Here is a 23,275-nt window from a genome sequence, read left to right as displayed (position 1 = left end):
ATGACCCTCGTGTAGTGACTGGTGGTGTACAGGTGACATGCAGCCATAATGACCCTCGTGTAGTGACTGGTGGTGTACAGGTGACATGCAGTCATAATGACCCTCGTGTAGTGACTGGTGGTGTACAGGTGACATGCAGCCATAATGACCCTCGTGTAGTGACTGGTGGTGTACAGGTGACATGCAGCCATAATGACCCTCGTGTAGTGACTGGTGGTGTACAGGTGACATGCAGTCATAATGACCCTCGTGTAGTGACTGGTGGTGTACAGGTGACATGCAGTCATAATGACCCTCGTGTAGTGACTGGTGGTGTACAGGTGACATGCAGCCATAATGACCCTCGTGTAGTGACTGGTGGTGTACAGGTGACATGCAGTCATAATGACCCTCGTGTAGTGACTGGTGGTGTACAGGTGACATGCAGTCATAATGACCCTCGTGTAGTGACTGGTGGTGCACAGGTGACATGCAGTCATAATGACCCTCGTGTAGTGACTGGTGGTGTACAGGTGACATGCAGTCATAATGACCCTCGTGTAGTGACTGGTGGTGCACAGGTGACATGCAGTCATAATGACCCTCGTGTAGTGACTGGTGGTGCACAGGTGACATGCAGTCATAATGACCCTCGTGTAGTGACTGGTGGTGTACAGGTGACATGCAGTCATAATGACCCTCGTGTAGTGACTGGTGGTGTACAGGTGACATGCAGCCATAATGACCCTCGTGTAGTGACTGGTGGTGCACAGGTGACATGCAGTCATAATGACCCTCGTGTAGTGACTGGTGGTGCACAGGTGACATGCAGTCATAATGACCCTCGTGTAGTGACTGGTGGTGCACAGGTGACATGCAGTCATAATGACCCTCGTGTAGTGACTGGTGGTGCACAGGTGACATGCAGTCATAATGACCCTCGTGTAGTGACTGGTGGTGCACAGGTGACATGCAGTCATAATGACCCTCGTGTAGTGACTGGTGGTGTACAGGTGACATGCAGTCATAATGACCCTCGTGTAGTGACTGGTGGTGTACAGGTGACATGCAGTCATAATGACCCTCGTGTAGTGACTGGTGGTGTACAGGTGACATGCAGTCATAATGACCCTCGTGTAGTGACTGGTGGTGTACAGGTGACATGCAGTCATAATGACCCTCGTGTAGTGACTGGTGGTGTACAGGTGACATGCAGTCATAATGACCCTCGTGTAGTGACTGGTGGTGTACAGGTGACATGCAGTCATAATGACCCTCGTGTAGTGACTGGTGGTGTACAGGTGACATGCAGCCATAATGACCCTCGTGTAGTGACTGGTGGTGTACAGGTGACATGCAGCCATAATGACCCTCGTGTAGTGACTGGTGGTGTACAGGTGACATGCAGTCATAATGACCCTCGTGTAGTGACTGGTGGTGTACAGGTGACATGCAGTCATAATGACCCTCGTGTAGTGACTGGTGGTGTACAGGTGACATGCAGTCATAATGACCCTCGTGTAGTGACTGGTGGTGTACAGGTGACATGCAGTCATAATGACCCTCGTGTAGTGACTGGTGGTGTACAGGTGACATGCAGTCATAATGACCCTCGTGTAGTGACTGGTGGTGTACAGGTGACATGCAGTCATAATGACCCTCGTGTAGTGACTGGTGGTGTACAGGTGACATGCAGTCATAATGACCCTCGTGTAGTGACTGGTGGTGTACAGGTGACATGCAGTCATAATGACCCTCGTGTAGTGACTGGTGGTGTACAGGTGACATGCAGTCATAATGACCCTCGTGTAGTGACTGGTGGTGTACAGGTGACATGCAGTCATAATGACCCTCGTGTAGTGACTGGTGGTGCACAGGTGACATGCAGTCATAATGACCCTCGTGTAGTGACTGGTGGTGTACAGGTGACATGCAGCCATAATGACCCTCGTGTAGTGACTGGTGGTGTACAGGTGACATGCAGACATAATGACCCTCGTGTAGTGACTGGTGGTGTACAGGTGACATGCAGCCATAATGACCCTCGTGTAGTGACTGGTGGTGTACAGGTGACATGCAGTCATAATGACCCTCGTGTAGTGACTGGTGGTGTACAGGTGACATGCAGTCATAATGACCCTCGTGTAGTGACTGGTGGTGTACAGGTGACATGCAGTCATAATGACCCTCGTGTAGTGACTGGTGGTGTACAGGTGACATGCAGTCATAATGACCCTCGTGTAGTGACTGGTGGTGTACAGGTGACATGCAGTCATAATGACCCTGTGTAGTGACTGGTGGTGTACAGGTGACATGCAGCCATAATGACCCTCGTGTAGTGACTGGTGGTGTACAGGTGACATGCAGCCATAATGACCCTCGTGTAGTGACTGGTGGTGTACAGGTGACATGCAGCCATAATGACCCTCGTGTAGTGACTGGTGGTGTACAGGTGACATGCAGCCATAATGACCCTCGTGTAGTGACTGGTGGTGTACAGGTGACATGCAGCCATAATGACCCTCGTGTAGTGACTGGTGGTGTACAGGTGACATGCAGCCATAATGACCCTCGTGTAGTGACTGGTGGTGTACAGGTGACATGCAGCCATAATGACCCTCGTGTAGTGACTGGTGGTGTACAGGTGACATGCAGCCATAATGACCCTCGTGTAGTGACTGGTGGTGTACAGGTGACATGCAGTCATAATGACCCTCGTGTAGTGACTGGTGGTGTACAGGTGACATGCAGTCATAATGACCCTCGTGTAGTGACTGGTGGTGTACAGGTGACATGCAGTCATAATGACCCTCGTGTAGTGACTGGTGGTGTACAGGTGACATGCAGCCATAATGACCCTCGTGTAGTGACTGGTGGTGTACAGGTGACATGCAGTCATAATGACCCTCGTGTAGTGACTGGTGGTGTACAGGTGACATGCAGTCATAATGACCCTCGTGTAGTGACTGGTGGTGTACAGGTGACATGCAGCCATAATGACCCTCGTGTAGTGACTGGTGGTGTACAGGTGACATGCAGCCATAATGAACCTCGTGTAGTGACTGGTGGTGTACAGGTGACATGCAGCCATAATGAACCTCGTGTAGTGACTGGTGGTGTACAGGTGACATGCAGTCATAATGACCCTGGTGTAGTGACTGGTGGTGGACAGGTGACATGCAGCCATGAACCTCGTGTAGTGACTGGTGGTGTACAGGTGACATGCAGTGCAGTCATAATGACCCTGGTGTAGTGACTGGTGGTGTACAGGTGACATGCAGCCATAATGACCCTCGTGTAGTGACTGGTGGTGTACAGGTGACATGCAGTCATAATGACCCTCGTGTAGTGACTGGTGGTGTACAGGTGACATGCAGTCATAATGACCCTGGTGTAGTGACTGGTGGTGTACAGGTGACATGCAGTCATAATGACCCTGGTGTAGTGACTGGTGGTGTACAGGTGACATGCAGTCATAATGACCCTCGTGTAGTGACTGGTGGTGTACAGGTGACATGCAGTCATAATGACCCTCGTGTAGTGACTGGTGGTGTACAGGTGACATGCAGTCATAATGACCCTCGTGTAGTGACTGGTGGTGTACAGGTGACATGCAGTCATAATGACCCTCGTGTAGTGACTGGTGGTGTACAGGTGACATGCAGCCATAATGACCCTCGTGTAGTGACTGGTGGTGTACAGGTGACATGCAGCCATAATGACCCTGGTGTAGTGACTGCAGTGGTGTACAGGTGACATGCAGTCATAATGACCCTCGTGTAGTGACTGGTGGTGTACAGGTGACATGCAGCCATAATGACCCTCGTGTAGTGACTGGTGGTGTACAGGTGACATGCAGACATAATGACCCTCGTGTAGTGACTCGTGGTGTACAGGTGACATGCAGTCATAATGACCCTCGTGTAGTGACTGGTGGTGCACAGGTGACATGCAGACATAATGACCCTCGTGTTGTGACTGGTGGTGTACAGGTGACATGCAGCCATAATGAACCTCGTGTAGTGACTGGTGGTGTACAGGTGACATGCAGCCATAATGAACCTCGTGTAGTGACTGGTGGTGTACAGGTGACATGCAGCCATAATGACCCTCGTGTAGTGACTGGTGGTGTACAGGTGACATGCAGCCATAATGAACCTCGTGTAGTGACTGGTGGTGTACAGGTGACATGCAGCCATAATGAACCTCGTGTAGTGACTGGTGGTGTACAGGTGACATGCAGCCATAATGAACCTCGTGTAGTGACTGGTGGTGTACAGGTGACATGCAGCCATAATGAACCTCGTGTAGTGACTGGTGGTGTACAGGTGACATGCAGCCATAATGAACCTCGTGTAGTGACTGGTGGTGTACAGGTGACATGCAGCCATAATGAACCTCGTGTAGTGACTGGTGGTGTACAGGTGACATGCAGTCATAATGACCCTGGTGTAGTGACTGGTGGTGTACAGGTGACATGCAGCCATAATGAACCTCGTGTAGTGACTGGTGGTGTACAGGTGACATGCAGCCATAATGAACCTCGTGTAGTGACTGGTGGTGTACAGGTGACATGCAGTCATAATGACCCTGGTGTAGTGACTGGTGGTGTACAGGTGACATGCAGCCATAATGAACCTCGTGTAGTGACTGGTGGTGTACAGGTGACATGCAGCCATAATGACCCTCGTGTAGTGACTGGTGGTGTACAGGTGACATGCAGTCATAATGACCCTCGTGTAGTGACTGGTGGTGCACAGGTGACATGCAGTCATAATGACCCTCGTGTAGTGACTGGTGGTGTACAGGTGACATGCAGTCATAATGACCCTCGTGTAGTGACTGGTGGTGCACAGGTGACATGCAGTCATAATGACCCTCGTGTAGTGACTGGTGGTGTACAGGTGACATGCAGCCATAATGAACCTCGTGTAGTGACTGGTGGTGTACAGGTGACATGCAGTCATAATGAACCTCGTGTAGTGACTGGTGGTGTACAGGTGACATGCAGCCATAATGAACCTCGTGTAGTGACTGGTGGTGTACAGGTGACATGCAGCCATAATGAACCTCGTGTAGTGACTGGCGGTGTACAGGTGACATGCAGTCATAATGACCCTCGTGTAGTGACTGGTGGTGCACAGGTGACATGCAGTCATAATGACCCTCGTGTAGTGACTGGTGGTGTACAGGTGACATGCAGTCATAATGACCCTCGTGTAGTGACTGGTGGTGCACAGGTGACATGTAGCCATAATGACCCTCGTGTAGTGACTGGTGGTGCACAGGTGACATGCAGTCATAATGACCCTCGTGTAGTGACTGGTGGTGCACAGGTGACATGCAGTCATAATGACCCTCGTGTAGTGACTGGTGGTGTACAGGGGGCATGCAGTGATAATGACCCTCGTGTAGTGACTGGTGGTGTACAGGTGACATGCAGTCATAATGACCCTCGTGTAGTGACTGGTGGTGTACAGGTGACATGCAGTCATAATGACCCTCGTGTAGTGACTGGTGGTGTACAGGTGACATGCAGTCATAATGACCCTCGTGTAGTTACTGGTGGTGTACAGGTGACATGCAGCCATAATGACCCTCGTGTAGTTACTGGTGGTGTACAGGTGACATGCAGCCATAATGACCCTCGTGTAGTGACTGGTGGTGTACAGGTGACATGCAGCCATAATGACCCTCGTGTAGTGACTGGTGGTGTACAGGTGACATGCAGCCATAATGACCCTCGTGTAGTGACTGGTGGTGTACAGGTGACATGCAGCCATAATGACCCTGGTGTAGTGACTGGTGGTGTACAGGTGACATGCAGTCATAATGACTAAGTGATATGTTACACATCGACTCCCCGGAGAGCTGCAACTCAAGGTCGCCATGTTGGGCTCCAATTCAATCGATCACAGAACGTAGAATCAATCCGTAAGTAATTCTTCCTCTGTTGGAGTAATTCATTTCCCACACTGTCAATTATTCCTAATGCTGACTGGACAGTGTCAATGGCAGGTCATGCATGATGCATCATCTCTGGTCAGCCTCTCATAAAAGTCTTACCTAAGTCACTCGAGCTTCATTAAGGCCAATTCTAAATTCACGAACTATTAAATGCTGGGCTTGTCGGGAATGATAGCGTACCTCTGTCAGCAGTTAATAATTCAGCACGATGATAGCTGGTGACTGCTGCTTTGACAGTTTCTGGTAGTGGGGTGACTGTTGTCTTGACAGATACTGGTAGTGAGGTGGCAACTGGTGACTGCTGCGCTGACAGCTACTGATAGTGAGGTGACAGTTGGTGACTGCTGCACTGACAGCTACTGGTAGTGTGGTGACAGCTGATGACTGCTGCACTGACATCTGCTGGTAATGAGGTGACAGCTGGTGACTGCTGCACTGACAGCTACTGGTAGTGAGGTGACAGCTGGTGACTGCTGCACTGACAGCTACTGGTAGTGAAGTGACAGCTGGTGACTGCTGCACTGACAGCTACTGATAGTGAGGTGACAGTTGGTGACTGCTTCACTGACAGCTACTTGTAGTGAGGTGACAGCTGGTGACTGCTGCACTCATAACTACTGATAGTGAGGTGACAACTGGTGACTGCTGCACTGACAGCTACTGGTAGTCAGGTGACAGCTGGTGACTGCTGCACTGACAGCTACTGGTACTGAGGTGACAGCTGGTGACTTCTGCACTGGCAGGTAATGGTAGTGAGGTTAGAGCTGGTGACTGCTGCACTGACAGCTACTGGTAGTGAGGTGACAGCTGGTGACTGCTGCTCTGACAGCTACTGGTAGTGAGGTGACAGCTGGTGACTGCTGCTCTGACAGCTACTGGTAGTGAGGTGACAGCTGGTGACTGCTGCACTGACAGCTACTGGTAGTGAGGTGACAGCTGGTGACTGCTGCTCTGACAGCTACTGGTAGTGAGGTGATAGCTGGTGACTGCTGCACTGACAGCTACTGGTAGTGAGGTGACAGCTGGTGACTGCTGCACTGACAGCCAATGGTAGTGAGGTGACAGCTGGTGACTGCTGCACCGACATCTGCTGGTAATGAGGTGACAGCTGGTGACTGCTGCACTGATAGCTCCTTTTAGTGAGGTGACAGCTGGTGACTGCTGCACTGACAGCTTCTGGTAGTAAGGTGACAACTAGTGACAGCTGCACTGACGGCTACTGGTACTGAGGTGACAGCTGGTGACTGCTGCACTGACAGCTCCTTTTAGTGAGGTGACAGTTGGTGACTGCTGCACTGACAGCTACTGGTAGTGACGTGACAGCTGGTGACTGCTGAACTGACAGCTACTGGTAGTGAGGTGACAGCTGGTGACTGCCACACTGACAGCTACTGGTAGTGAGGTGACAGCTAGTGACTGCTGAACTGACAGCTACTGGTAGTGAGGTGACAACTGGCGACTGCTGAACTGACAGCTACTGGTAGTCAGGTGACAGCTGGTGACTGCTGCACTGACAGCTACTGGTACTGAGGTGACAGCTCGTGACTTCTGCACTGGCAGGTAATGGTAGTGAGGTGACAGCTGGTGACTGCTGCACTGACAGCTACTGGTAGTGAGGTGACAGCTGGTGACTGCTGCTCTGACAGCTACTGGTAGTGAGGTGACAGCTGGTGACTGCTGCTCTGACAGCTACTGGTAGTGAGGTGACAGCTGGTGACTGCTGCACTGACAGCTACTGGTAGTGAGGTGACAGCTGGTGACTGCTGCTCTGACAGCTACTGGTAGTGAGGTGATAGCTGGTGACTGCTGCACTGACAGCTACTGGTAGTGAGGGGACAGCTGGTGACTGCTGCACTCATAACTACTGATAGTGAGGTGACAGCTGGTGACTGCTGCACCGACATCTGCTGGTAATGAGGTGACAGCTGGTGACTGCTGCACTGATAGCTCCTTTTAGTGAGGTGACAGCTGGTGACTGCTGCACTGACAGCTTCTGGTAGTAAGGTGACAACTAGTGACAGCTGCACTGACGGCTACTGGTACTGAGGTGACAGCTGGTGACTGCTGCACTGACAGCTCCTTTTAGTGAGGTGACAGTTGGTGACTGCTGCACTGACAGCTACTGGTAGTGACGTGACAGCTGGTGACTGCTGAACTGACAGCTACTGGTAGTGAGGTGACAGCTGGTGACTGCCACACTGACAGCTACTGGTAGTGAGGTGACAGCTAGTGACTGCTGAACTGACAGCTACTGGTAGTGAGGGGACAGCTGGTGACTGCTGCACTCATAACTACTGATAGTGAGGTGACAGCTGGTGACTGCTGCACTGACAGCTACTGGTAGTCAGGTGACAGCTGGTGACTGCTGCACTGACAGCTACTGGTACTGAGGTGACAGCTGGTGACTGCTGCACTGACAGCTACTGGTAGTGAGGTGATAGCTGGTGACTGCTGCACTGACAGCTACTGGTAGTGAGGTGACAGCTGGTGACTGCTGCACTGACAGCCAATGGTAGTGAGGTGACAGCTGGTGACTGCTGCACTGACATCTGCTGGTAATGAGGTGACAGCTAGTGACTGCTGCACTGATAGCTCCTTTTAGTGAGGTGACAGCTGGTGACTGCTGAACTGACAGCTTCTGGTAGTAAGGTGACAACTGGTGACTGCTGCACTGACGGCTACTGGTACTGAGGTGACAGCTGGTGACTGCTGCACTGACAGCTCCTTTTAGTGAGGTGACAGTTGGTGACTGCTGCACTGACAGCTACTGGTAGTAAGGTGACACCTGGTGACTGCTGCACTGACAGCTACTGGTACTGAGGTGACAGCTGGTGACTGCTGCACTGACAGCTAATGGTAGTGAGGTGACTGCTGCACTGACAGCTACTGGTAGTTAGGTGACAGCTGGTGACTGCTGCACTGACAGCTACTGTTAGTGAGGTGACAGTTGGTGACTGCTGCACTGACAGCTACTGGTAGTGAGGTGTCAGCTGGTGACTGCTGTACTGGCAGCTACTGGTAGGGAGATGACAGCTGGTGACTGCTGCACTGACAGCTACTGGTAGTGAGGTGACAGCTGGTGACTGCTGCACTGACAGCTAATGGTAGTGAGGTGACAGCTGGTGGCTGGTGCACTGACAGCTACTGGTAGTGAGCTGACAGCTGGTGACTGCTACACTGACAACTACTGGTACTGATGTGACAGCTGGTGACTGCTACACTGACAGCTACTGGTATTGATGTGACAGCTGGTGACTGCTACACTGACGGCTACTGTTACTGAAGCGACAGCTGGTGACTGCTACACTGACAGCTACTGGTAGTGAGGTGACAGCTGGTGACTTACAATGAAAGCTACTGGTAGTGAGGTGTCAGCTGGTGACTGCTGAACTGACAGCTACTGGTAGTGAGGTGACAGCTGGTGACTGCTGCACTGGCAGCTACTGGTAGTGAGGTGACAGCTGGTGACTGCTGCACTGACAGCTACTGGTAGTGAGGTGACAGCTAGAGACTGCTACACTGACAGCTACTGGTACTGAGGTGACAGCTGGTGACTGCTGCACTGACAGCTACTGGTAGTGAGGTGACAGCTAGTTACTGCTACACTGACAGCTACTGGTATTGAGGTGACAGCTGGTGACTGCTACACTGACAGCAACTGGTAGTGAGGTGACAGCTGGTGACTGTTTCAGTGACTGCTACTGGTAGTGAGGTGACAGCTGGTGACTGCTACACTGACATCTACTGGTATTAAGGTGACAGCTGGTGACTGCTGAACTGACAGCTACTGGTAGGGAGGGGACAGCTGGTGACTGCTGCACTGACAGCTACTGGTAGTGAGGTGACAGCTGGTGACTGCTGCACTGACAGCAACTGGTAGTGAGGTGACAGCTGGTGACTGCTCTGGTAAATACTGGAGAACTAACTCACGAAATCGTAATGACACAATCGCAAACAAACCAGACCACGGGCGGGGCTTGAACCCGCGATCAGAGAGACATAAAACTCCAGACCGATCGCGGGTTAGATCCCCGCCCGTGGTATGCTTTAAATATTGGAGAAGCGATGACTGTTCGAATTCAGGTGTTAGTAACATTAACCGGAGGTTAATTAACATAACAAGGAAAGACTCGTTCGTGTTAACCATACAAGTTACTGAAATACTTGACTTTCTTAAATAAATTACTAGTTATTTTATGACTAGAAAAAGTTATTAAATAATTTCTGGTTAGCTATAAGTGATATAGAGCTTCCCATGGCACTACTGTCAGTGTCCCATGGCACTACTGTCAGTGTCCCATGGCACTACTGTCAGTGTCCCATGGCACTACTGTCAGTGTCCCATGGCACTACTGTCAGTGTCCCATGGCACTACTGTCAGTGTCCCATGGCACTACTGTCAGACAGTATCCCATGGCACTACTGTCAGACAGTATCCCATGGCACTACTGTCAGTGTCCCATGGCACTACTGTCAGTGTCCCATGGCACTACTGTCAGTGTTCCATGGCACTACTGTCAGTGTCCCATGGCACTACTGTCAGTGTCCCATGGCACTACTGTCAGTGTTCCATGGCACTACTGTCAGTGTCCCATGGTACTACTGTCAGTGTCCCGTGGCACTACTGTCAGTGTCCCATGGCACTACTGTCAGTGTTCCATGGCACTACTGTCAGTGTCCCATGGCACTACTGTCAGTGTCCCATGGCACTACTGTCAGTGTCCCATGGCACTACTGTCAGTGTCCCATGGCACTACTGTCAGTGTCCCATGGCACTACTGTCAGTGTCCCATGGCACTACTGTCAGTGTCCCATGGCACTACTGTCAGTGTCCAATGGCACTACTGTCAGTGTCCCATGGCACTACTGTCAGTGTCCCATGGCACTACTGTCAGTGTCCCATGGCACTACTGTCAGTGTCCCATGGCACTACTGTCAGTGTCCCATGGCACTACTGTGTCCCATGGCACTACTGTCAGTGTCCCATGGCACTACTGTCAGGCACTACTGTCAGTGTCCCATGGCACTACTGTCAGTGTCCCATGGCACTACTGTCAGTGTCCCATGGCACTACTGTCAGATGGCACTACTGTCAGTGTCCCATGGCACTACTGTCCCATGGCACTACTGTCAGTGTCCCATGGCACTACTGTCAGTGTCCCATGGCACTACTGTCAGTGTCCCATGGCAGTCAGTGTCCCATGGCACTACTGTCAGTGTCCCATGGCACTACTGTCAGTGTCCCATGGCACTACTGTCAGTGTCCCATGGCACTACTGTCCCATGGCACTACTGTCAGTGTCCCATGGCACTACTGTCAGTGTCCCATGGCACTACTGTCAGACAGTATCCCATGGCACTACTGTCAGACAGTATCCCATGGCACTACTGTCAGACAGTATCCCATGGCACTACTGTCAGACAGTGTCCCATGGCACTACTGTCAGTGTCCCATGACACTATTTTCAGACAGTGTCCCATGGCACTACTGTCAGTGTCCCATGGCACTACTGTCAGTGTCCCATGGCACTACTGTCAGTGTCCCATGGCACTACTGTCAGACAGTGTTCCATGGCACTACTATCAGACATTGTCCATGGCACTACTGTCAGACATTGTCCATGGCACTACTGTCAGACAGTGTCCTATGGCATTACTGTCAGACAGTGTCCCATGGCACTACTGTCAGTGTCCCATGGCACTGTCAGACTGTGTCCCATGGCACTACTTTCAGACAGTGTTCCATGGCACTACTATCAGACATTGTCCATGGCACTACTGTCAGACATTGTCCATGGCACTACTGTCAGACAGTGTCCTACGGCATTACTGTCAGACAGTGTCCCATGGCACTACTGTCAGTGTCCCATGGCACTGTCAGACTGTGTCCCATGGCACTACTTTCAGACAGTGTCCCATGGCACTATTGTCAGTGTCCCATGGCACTACTTTCAGACAGTGTCGCATGGCACTACTGTCAGACAGTGTTTCATGGCACTACTGTCAGACAGTGTCCCATGGCACTACTTTCAGACAGTGTCCCATGGCACTACTGTCAGTGTCCCATAGCACTACTGCCAGACAATGTTCCATGGCACTACCGCCAGACTGTGTCCCATGGCACTGTCAGGCTGTGTCCCATGGCACTGCTTTCAGACAGTGTCTCATGGCACTACTGTCAGTGTCCCATGGCACTACTGTCAGACAGTGTTCCATGGCACTACTGTCAGACAGTGTCCCATGGCACTGTCAGACTGTCCCATGACACTACTGTCAGACTGTATCCCATGGCACTACCGTCAGACAGTGTCCATGACACTATTGTCAGATAGTGTCCCATGGCACTACTGTCAGACAGTGTCCCTTGGCACTACTGTCAGACAGTGTCCCATGGCACTACTGTCAGACAGTGTCCAATGGCACTACTGTCAGACCGTGTCCCGTGGCACTACTGTCAGACAGCGTCCCATGGCACTACTGTCAGACAGTGTCCCATAACACTACTGTCGGACTGTGTCCCATGGCACTACCGTCAGACAGTGTCCATGACACTATTGTCTGACAGTGTCCCATGGCACTACTGTCAGACTGTATCCCATGGCACTACCGTCAGACAGTGTCCATGACACTATTGTCAGACAGTGTCTCATGGCACTACTGTCAGACAGTGTCCCGTGGCACTACTGTCAGACAGTGTCCCATGGCACTACTGTCAGACAGTGTCCCATGGCAGTACTGTCAGACCGTGTCCCTTGGCACTACTGTCAGACAGCGTCCCATGGCACTACTGTCAGACTGTGTCCCATAGCACTACTGTCGGACTGTGTCCCATGGCACTACTGTCAGACAGTGTCCCATGGCACTACTGTCAGACAGTGTCCTATGGCGCTACTGTCAGTGTCCCATGGGACTACTGTCAGACAGTGTCTCATGGCACTACTGTCAGACAGTGTCCTATGGCGCTACTATCAGTGTCCCATGGCACTACTGTCAGACAGCGTCCCATGGCACTACTGTCAGACTGTGTCCTATGGCGCTACTGCCAGTGTCCCATGGTACTGTTGTCAGACAGTGTCCCATGGCACTACTGTCAGACAGTGTCCCATGGGACTACTGTCAGACAGTGTTCCATGGCACTACTGTCAGACTGTGTCCCATGGCACTACTCTCAGACTGTGTTCCATGGCACTACTGTCAGACAGTGTCCAATGGCACTACTGTCAGACAGTGTCCATGGCACTAATGTCAGACACTGTCCCATGGCACTTCTGTCAGACTGTATCCCATGGCACTACTGTCAGTGTCCCATGGCACTACTGTCAGACAGTGTCCCGGAGCACTACTCAGTCTCCCAAGGTTCTGTTGACAGCTTCTTCTCAAGAAGTTCTTTTGTGACTGTCAGCAGAGATAGCCTTATAGAGAGGCTTGTAATCAGAGGCCTGAAATCAGGAAGAGTGTAATGTTGAGTCAGTGTAGTGGCTGACAGCTGCGCCACTCAGTGCCCTGATGCTGCGTCAGTGTAGTGACTGACAGCTGCGGCACTCAGTGGTCGGAAGAATTAGTGTACTGGCTGACAGTTGCGGCACTCAGTGCCCGGATGTTGAGTCAGTGTAGTGGCTGACAGCTGCGGCACTCAATGCCCGGATGCTGAGTCAGTGTAGTGGCTGACAGCTGCGGCACTCAGTAGCCTGGATGCTGAGTCAGTATAGTGGCTGACAGCTGCGGCACTCAGTAGCCTGGATGCTACAGCAGTGTATGGATGACAGCTGCAGCACTCAGTAGCCTGGATGCTACAGCAGTGTATGGATGACAGCTGCAGCACTCAGTAGCCTGGATGCTACAGCAGTGTATGGATGACAGCTGCAGCACTCAGTAGCCTGGATGCTACAGCAGTGTATGGATGACAGCTGCAGCACTCAGTAGCCTGGATGCTACAGCAGTGTATGGATGACAGCTGCAGCACTCAGTAGCCTGGATGATACAGCAGTGTATGGATGACAGCTGCAGCACTCAGTAGCCTGGATGCTACAGCAGTGTATGGATGACAGCTGCAGCACTCAGTAGCCTGGATGCTACAGCAGTGTATGGATGACAGCTGCAGCACTCAGTAGCCTGGATGCTACAGCAGTGTATGGATGACAGCTGCAGCACTCAGTAGCCTGGATGCTACAGCAGTGTATGGATGACAGCTGCAGCACTCAGTAGCCTGGATGCTACAGCAGTGTATGGATGACAGCTGCGGCACTCAGTAGCCTGGATGCTACAGCAGTGTATGGATGACAGCTGCAGCACTCAGTAGCCTGGATGCTACAGCAGTGTATGGATGACAGCTGCAGCACTCAGTAGCCTGGATGCTACAGCAGTGTATGGATGACAGCTGCAGCACTCAGTAGCCTGGATGCTACAGCAGTGTATGGATGACAGCTGCAGCACTCAGTAGCCTGGATGATACAGCAGTGTATGGATGACAGCTGCAGCACTCAGTAGCCTGGATGCTACAGCAGTGTATGGATGACAGCTGCAGCACTCAGTAGCCTGGATGATACAGCAGTGTATGGATGACAGCTGCAGCACTCAGTAGCCTGGATGATACAGCAGTGTATGGATGACAGCTGCAGCACTCAGTAGCCTGGATGATACAGCAGTGTATGGATGACAGCTGCAGCACTCAGTAGCCTGGATGCTACAGCAGTGTATGGATGACAGCTGCAGCACTCAGTAGCCTGGATGCTACAGCAGTGTATGGATGACAGCTGCAGCACTCAGTAGCCTGGATGCTACAGCAGTGTATGGATGACAGCTGCAGCACTCAGTAGCCTGGATGATACAGCAGTGTATGGATGACAGCTGCAGCACTCAGTAGCCTGGATGCTACAGCAGTGTATGGATGACAGCTGCAGCACTCAGTAGCCTGGATGATACAGCAGTGTATGGATGACAGCTGCAGCACTCAGTAGCCTGGATGCTACAGCAGTGTATGGATGACAGCTGCAGCACTCAGTAGCCTGGATGCTACAGCAGTGTATGGATGACAGCTGCAGCACTCAGTAGCCTGGATGATACAGCAGTGTATGGATGACAGCTGCAGCACTCAGTAGCCTGGATGATACAGCAGTGTATGGATGACAGCTGCAGCACTCAGTAGCCTGGATGCTACAGCAGTGTATGGATGACAGCTGCAGCACTCAGTAGCCTGGATGCTACAGCAGTGTATGGATGACAGCTGCAGCACTCAGTAGCCTGGATGCTACAGCAGTGTATGGATGACAGCTGCAGCACTCAGTAGCCTGGATGCTACAGCAGTGTATGGATGACAGCTGCAGCACTCAGTAGCCTGGATGATACAGCAGTGTATGGATGACAGCTGCAGCACTCAGTAGCCTGGATGCTACAGCAGTGTATGGATGACAGCTGCAGCACTCAGTAGCCTGGATGCTACAGCAGTGTATGGATGACAGCTGCAGCACTCAGTAGCCTGGATGCTACAGCAGTGTATGGATGACAGCTGCAGCACTCAGTAGCCTGGATGCTACAGCAGTGTATGGATGACAGCTGCAGCACTCAGTAGCCTGGATGATACAGCAGTGTATGGATGACAGCTGCAGCACTCAGTAGCCTGGATGCTACAGCAGTGTATGGATGACAGCTGCAGCACTCAGTAGCCTGGATGCTACAGCAGTGTATGGATGACAGCTGCAGCACTCAGTAGCCTGGATGCTACAGCAGTGTATGGATGACAGCTGCAGCACTCAGTAGCCTGGATGCTACAGCAGTGTATGGATGACAGCTGCAGCACTCAGTAGCCTGGATGCTACAGCAGTGTATGGATGACAGCTGCAGCACTCAGTAGCCTGGATGCTACAGCAGTGTATGGATGACAGCTGCAGCACTCAGTAGCCTGGATGATACAGCAGTGTATGGATGACAGCTGCAGCACTCAGTAGCCTGGATGCTACAGCAGTGTATGGATGACAGCTGCAGCACTCAGTAGCCTGGATGCTACAGCAGTGTATGGATGACAGCTGCAGCACTCAGTAGCCTGGATGCTACAGCAGTGTATGGATGACAGCTGCGGCACTCAGTAGCCTGGATGATACAGCAGTGTATGGATGACAGCTGCAGCACTCAGTAGCCTGGATGCTACAGCAGTGTATGGATGACAGCTGCAGCACTCAGTAGCCTGGATGCTACAGCAGTGTATGGATGACAGCTGCAGCACTCAGTAGCCTGGATGCTACAGCAGTGTATGGATGACAGCTGCAGCACTCAGTAGCCTGGATGCTACAGCAGTGTATGGATGACAGCTGCGGCACTCAGTAGCCTGGATGATACAGCAGTGTATGGATGACAGCTGCAGCACTCAGTAGCCTGGATGCTACAGCAGTGTATGGATGACAGCTGCAGCACTCAGTAGCCTGGATGCTACAGCAGTGTATGGATGACAGCTGCAGCACTCAGTAGCCTGGATGCTACAGCAGTGTATGGATGACAGCTGCAGCACTCAGTAGCCTGGATGCTACAGCAGTGTATGGATGACAGCTGCAGCACTCAGTAGCCTGGATGCTACAGCAGTGTATGGATGACAGCTGCAGCACTCAGTAGCCTGGATGCTACAGCAGTGTATGGATGACAGCTGCAGCACTCAGTAGCCTGGATGATACAGCAGTGTATGGATGACAGCTGCAGCACTCAGTAGCCTGGATGCTACAGCAGTGTATGGATGACAGCTGCAGCACTCAGTAGCCTGGATGCTACAGCAGTGTATGGATGACAGCTGCAGCACTCAGTAGCCTGGATGCTACAGCAGTGTATGGATGACAGCTGCAGCACTCAGTAGCCTGGATGCTACAGCAGTGTATGGATGACAGCTGCAGCACTCAGTAGCCTGGATGATACAGCAGTGTATGGATGACAGCTGCAGCACTCAGTAGCCTGGATGCTACAGCAGTGTATGGATGACAGCTGCAGCACTCAGTAGCCTGGATGATACAGCAGTGTATGGATGACAGCTGCAGCACTCAGTAGCCTGGATGCTACAGCAGTGTATGGATGACAGCTGCAGCACTCAGTAGCCTGGATGATACAGCAGTGTATGGATGACAGCTGCAGCACTCAGTAGCCTGGATGCTACAGCAGTGTATGGATGACAGCTGCAGCACTCAGTAGCCTGGATGCTACAGCAGTGTATGGATGACAGCTGCAGCACTCAGTAGCCTGGATGATACAGCAGTGTATGGATGACAGCTGCAGCACTCAGTAGCCTGGATGCTACAGCAGTGTATGGATGACAGCTGCAGCACTCAGTAGCCTGGATGATACAGCAGTGTATGGATGACAGCTGCAGCACTCAGTAGCCTGGATGCTACAGCAGTGTATGGATGACAGCTGCAGCACTCAGTAGCCTGGATGCTACAGCAGTGTATGGATGACAGCTGCAGCACTCAGTAGCCTGGATGATACAGCAGTGTATGGATGACAGCTGCAGCACTCAGTAGCCTGGATGATACAGCAGTGTATGGATGACAGCTGCAGCACTCAGTAGCCTGGATGCTACAGCAGTGTATGGATGACAGCTGCAGCACTCAGTAGCCTGGATGCTACAGCAGTGTATGGATGACAGCTGCGGCACTCAGTAGCCTGGATGCTACAGCAGTGTATGGATGACAGCTGCAGGTTTCTCAAAATACTTTGATGTATGGAAAACTGAGATGTTGGTTTATGGGCCATTTAGTATGTGTGTGGCCATGTATGCGTGGCCATGTATGTGTGCCCATGTATGTAGCCACGTGGTGTGTGTGTGTGTGTGTGTGTGTATCTCACCTGTGGTCTGAGGTGTAGGTAGTCTTGCCAGCTGTCAGCAGGTGTATGTCTCTTGCTCTCACCCACGAGACCTGTCAAGAGACCAGAGCATTACGTGGCAGTGCATACACGTATACATACATACACGTGTGCACACACATGTGCATAAACAAACACGTGCACACCCGCAAAATGATAATGAAAATATACCTGGAGGTTACCTGGAGGTTATTCCTGGGATCAACGCCCCCGCGACCCGGTCCATGACCAGGCCTCCCGATGGATCAGGGCCTGATCAACTAGGCTGTTACTGCTGGCCGCACGCAGTCCAACGTACAAGCCACAGCCCGGCTGATCCGGCACTGACTTTAGGTATCTGTCCAGCTCTCTCTTGAAGGCAGCCAGGAGTTTATTGGCAATTCCCCTAATGCTTGATGGGAGGCTGTTGAACAGTCTTGGGCCCCGGACACTTATGGTGTTTTCTCTTAGTGTACCAATGGCGCCCCTACTTTTTATTGGGGGCATTTTGCATCGCCTGCCCAGTCTTTTACTTTCGTAGGGAGTGATTTCTGTGTGCAGATTTGGGACCATTCCTTACTTGCCTATTTGTGGCTATGGGGGTCGGACCACGGCTCCTGACTCAGCTTCTGACGCAACTTGTTTCAGTAACTTTGTGCCTCGTTGGTATTAAGTTTCCTGCCACACACATTGTCTAAGTTGATCCACTTCCTGACCATCCAGAGGCTGAAACAATGCCTCCTAACATCCCTTTGACTCATCTGCGTAAATCAAGTTTGAGATGTACCCTGGTGGTCCTGACCCCAGCCTGACCCCAGACTGACCCCAGCCTCAACCCAGCCTCAACCATGCCTGACAAACACACACTGTCTGCGCCTCCGAGTTCTCTGCAGAAAAGAATACTTGTATACAGTTCTGGGTATATATGAAAGGTCAGGTCTGGCCACAAATAGCTTGCTTCATCAAGACTAAAGTCACTCGTGGCGAAACGTTTCCTTTAAGAGGCACCTAAGTGTCCCCCGTCTTCTAATAACAGTTTTCCCCTATAATTAACCTCGTCCATAATTGTTAGGTAAGACACATATGCAACAGTTAGGTATCTTTATTTCGAAACGTTTCGCCTACACAGTAGGCTTCTTCAGTCGAGTACAGAAAAGTTGATAGAAGCAGAAGATACTTGAAGACAATGTAATCAGTCCATCACCCTTAAAGTTTTGAGGTGGTCAGTCCCTCAGTCTGGAGAAGAGCATTGTTCCGTTGTCTGAAACAATATGAAGTTGAAGTGACAGGATGGAGCCTTATATAGTGCCAGGAGGTGAGACGTAGGTTGCTTTGGGAGGGCAGGTCCCTCTCAAACCCAGCCGTTCTCACTAGTAGAGGTTGTCGAAGTTGATGGTCTGTACCAAGATACCCTTGTGTTGCAGTGTCTGACAGAATGAACATTAAAATGGTATAAAATACCGACAGATTGTTAGGTAAGACACATATGCAACAGTTAGGTATCTTTATTTCGAAACGTTTCGCCTACACAGTAGGCGACTGAAGAAGCCTACTGTGTAGGCGAAACGTTTCGAAATAAAGATACCTAACTGTTGCATATGTGTCTTACCTAACAATCTGTCGGTATTTTATACCATTTTAATCGTCCATAATTACTATCACATTTCCTTTGTCTGTTTCGTAAGGTGAAGTCCAGGATCGTTACTTAATTCATGGTATAATTTAACTAATATTTGATGACCATTGACCCCTGCAACACAGTTGTCCTTAAATATTTGTTAAGTTATACCATGAATTAAGTAACGATCCTGGACTTCACTTTACGAAACAGACAAAGGAAATGTGATAGTAATTATGGACGAGGTTAATTATAGGTGAAAACTGTTATTAGAAGACTGGGGACACTTACGTGTTTCTTAATAAGTGTTCCCAACTGTACATTAGTGTTCGTGTTCTCAGTTTGTTGGTATCACAACACCAATTACAAGCATGTGTTCACAGTGTTTTCCTGTCTCTCAGCTTACTGCATGAAGTGAGGTTCGAACCCATGGTAGTAACACTAGCAGACCAGTGTGGTATCCGCTGTGGCTTAATAATCATCATTCTACTAGGTGCATTTCTGTACACCATAGGAAGGTTAGCATGGGCCTCACTCTGACCACAAATACAGGTTTTAACAGATGAATCTCGCACCAGTGTGGCCATGTTAAGCTTTGGCTCAGGTCCCTTCAAAGACATTATAAATGACTGTCCTATCTCTAATTTCGTTTAAAAAGGTCATGTAGTCTCTCCAGCCTTATATCTTAGGTTCTCTCTCAGCTAAATACTCTTATATACGCTATTAGTCTTAATATTCTTAATATCACTTTCTGTACGCTCATCCATATTTCTAATTTGTAAACTCTGCGCATTTGCAACCCAGAGTTCATAGATGAAGAAATTTTGAATATTTATGAAATAGCGAACGATCAAAAATACCCCCAAAAAAATTTAGTGGCAAAACTTTTAACATTGCCAGAAACATATTTTATAATTCAGAAACAACCAAAAATATGTTGGGTCTATCTTACCATGATAAACATTCTCTACTTAAGAATATTAAAATCAAAATTGTATTTAAAAACCTTGATATAATTAAAAACTAAAAAATCACCCCAAAATGCTGACATTTGTGTTTATAAGATCCCCTGTGGAACATGTGATAAAGTTTATTACGGTCAAACTGGGAAAAGTCTTGAACTAACATAATTACAACATAAACATTAAAACCGGATAAGAAACTAATGCTCTGTTTATTCATGTTAGAGATAGTAATAATAATAATAATAATAATAATAATAATAATTATAATTAAATTTTTATTAGTATTAGTATTAGTATTATTATTAATATTTAGAAATAAAGCCTTAAATTCGAGGGAGGGGAACTATACTAGAGAGAAGAGGGTTGATAACTCACAGTGTAGTTATGGAGGTTTCTAACCACGCAGGTGAGGTAAGCTGTCTGGCCTACGGGGGCGTGGGCGTAGGCGTGCACGCTGGCGTTGACAAATGACGGTCCTACCAGCGTGGAATACTGTACTGATTGACGCTTGTGTGCTGGTACCTGGCTCTTCTCACCTGCTCCCGGTACCTGGCTCCTCTCACCTGCTCCCGGTACCTGGCTCCTCTCACCTGCTCCCGGTACCTGGCTCCTCTCACCTGCCCCCGGTACCTGGCTCCTCTCACCTGCTCCCGACACCTGTTCGTCTCCTGTCAAAAGAGACACACACATAAGTCAGGGACTTGAATTCAGAGTCGACTCACACTTTTATATGAGATGTATAAAAATACATCGAAGCTAAGAAAAATAAAAATATGTTGTTTATATATTTCGACTTCCAACTGAGGTCCTCTTCAGCAGACCAGTTGAAGGTAGACGTACAGCCAAATAAACAACTCGTTGCGAGTTGTTTGTTTGGCTGTATCACTATACATGTTCATCAACGATATCACTATACATGTATGCCAACAGTATTACTATACATGTATACTAATAGTATCACTGTACATGTATACCAAGATTATCACTATACATTTACATAAAAAAAAATACCACATTTTTTCCCAGGATTCTTTCAGTAAATTTACTGGCATTTTCACTCAATCATTTAAGTATTTATGTGGACATTTTGGAGGTGGCAATAAGACCACGAAAGCAATGTACTTGAGACTATTTTGGAGTTACCCTCACCTTTCTTAGAATATACTTGATTACCTCTTTGTTTCTGTGACCCCATCGACGCTCTTAAGGTAACACGTACCTTACACTACAGTGCAGCTACCGAGGTCTTATAAACTGTCGTTGCTGATAGGTCAGGACAGACCATCCGTCATTTATCTACAATAGACACTTCTAACCAACACTGTCGTAGACAGCTAACACTACAAGAGACACTTCTAACCAAAACTGTCGTAGACAGCTAACACTACAAGAGACACTTCTAACCAACACTGTCGTAGACAGCTAACACTACAAGAGACACTTCTAACCAACACTGTCGTAGACAGCTAACACAACAAGAGACACTTCTAACCAAAACTGTCGTAGACAGCTAACACTACAAGAGACACTTCTAACCAACACTGTCGTAGACAGCTAACACTACAAGAGACACCTCTAACCAACACTGTCGTAGACAGCTAACACTACAAGAGACACTTCTAACCAACACTGTCGTAGACAGCTAACACTACAAGTGACACTTCTAACCAACACTGCCGTAGACAGCTAACACTACAAGAGACACTTCTAACCAACACTGCCGTAGACAGCTAACACTACAAGAGACAGCTAACACTACAAGAGACACTTCTAACCAACACTGTCGTAGACAGCTAACACTACAAGAGACACTTCTAACCAGCACTGTCGTAGACAGCTAACACTACAAGAGACACTTCTAACCAACACTGTCGTAGACAGCTAACACTACAAGAGACACTTCTAACCAACACTGCCGTAGACAGCTAACACTACAAGTGACACTTCTAACCAACACTGCCGTAGACAGCTAACACTACAAGAGGCACCTCTAACCAACACTGCCGTAGACAGCTAACACTACAAGAGACACTTCTAACCAACACTGTCGTAGACAGCTAACACTACAAGAGACACTTCTAACCAACACTGCCGTAGACAGCTAACACTACAAGAGACACTTCTAACCAACACTGTCGTAGACAGCTAAAACTACAAGAGACACTTCTAACCAAAACTGTCGTAGACAGCTAACACTACAAGAGACACTTCTAACCAACACTGTCATAGACAGCTAACACTACAAGAGACACTTCTAACCAACACTGTCATAGACAGCTAAAACTACAAGAGACACTTCTAACCAAAACTGTCGTAGACAGCTAACACTACAAGAGACACTTCTAACCAACACTGTCGTAGACAGCTAACACTACAAGAGACACTTCTAACCAACACTGTCGTAGACAGCTAACACTACAAGAGGTACCTTTAACCAACACTGCCGTAGACAGCTAACACTACAAGAGACACTTCTAACCAACACTGTCGTAGACAGCTAACACTACAAGAGGTACCTTTAACCAACACTGCCGTAGACAGCTAACACTACAAGTGACACTTCTAACCAACACTGTCGTAGACAGCTAACACTACAAGTGACACTTCTAACCAACACTGTCGTAGACAGAACTAACATTATCAATCATCACTCTTGTACAAGAATTAAAGGCCTGGGAGTCGCTGTCTCACAACTGTCTTACGACAGTCGCATATATATTTAATAATACGTGCCTGACTGTTCAGTTTACTGTCGTAACTCCGAGTCAGGAAATACTGATGGTGTTAAACTTTATAATCAACTCCCTAACTGTTATAGCTGAAGATTTCATCTCCCTTCACCGTCACTGGTGACGCCCCAGAACAAATCGTAGAGGAAAAATTACAGATTTATTTCTCTTCGTTACAACGGAAGTGTAATGGTGCAGAT

At 49.4% G+C, this 23,275-nt stretch overlaps 1 protein-coding gene across 1 annotated transcript in view; it reads right to left on the bottom strand.

Annotated features, from left to right (window-relative positions):
• Window positions 1-21,541, bottom strand: part of LOC128691579 (hemicentin-2-like) — a gene marked incomplete at its 3' end in the record, with an annotated part of 30,519 nt that extends 8,978 nt beyond the window's left edge. Inside the window, exons 1-3 of the mRNA XM_070088960.1 lie at window positions 21,496-21,541; window positions 20,722-21,014; window positions 17,767-17,837 (exon numbers count right to left, since the gene is read on the bottom strand). Coding sequence (XP_069945061.1) covers window positions 17,767-17,837; window positions 20,722-21,014; window positions 21,496-21,541 — 410 coding nt within the window. The remainder of the gene's footprint in view (window positions 1-17,766; window positions 17,838-20,721; window positions 21,015-21,495) is intronic.
• Between the last annotated feature and the right edge of the window lie 1,734 nt (window positions 21,542-23,275).

Source organism: Cherax quadricarinatus, chromosome 26, assembly GCF_038502225.1.
Source record: "Cherax quadricarinatus isolate ZL_2023a chromosome 26, ASM3850222v1, whole genome shotgun sequence".
NCBI lineage: Eukaryota > Metazoa > Arthropoda > Malacostraca > Decapoda > Parastacidae > Cherax > Cherax quadricarinatus.
This window is presented reverse-complemented; position numbering and strand designations above follow the sequence as displayed.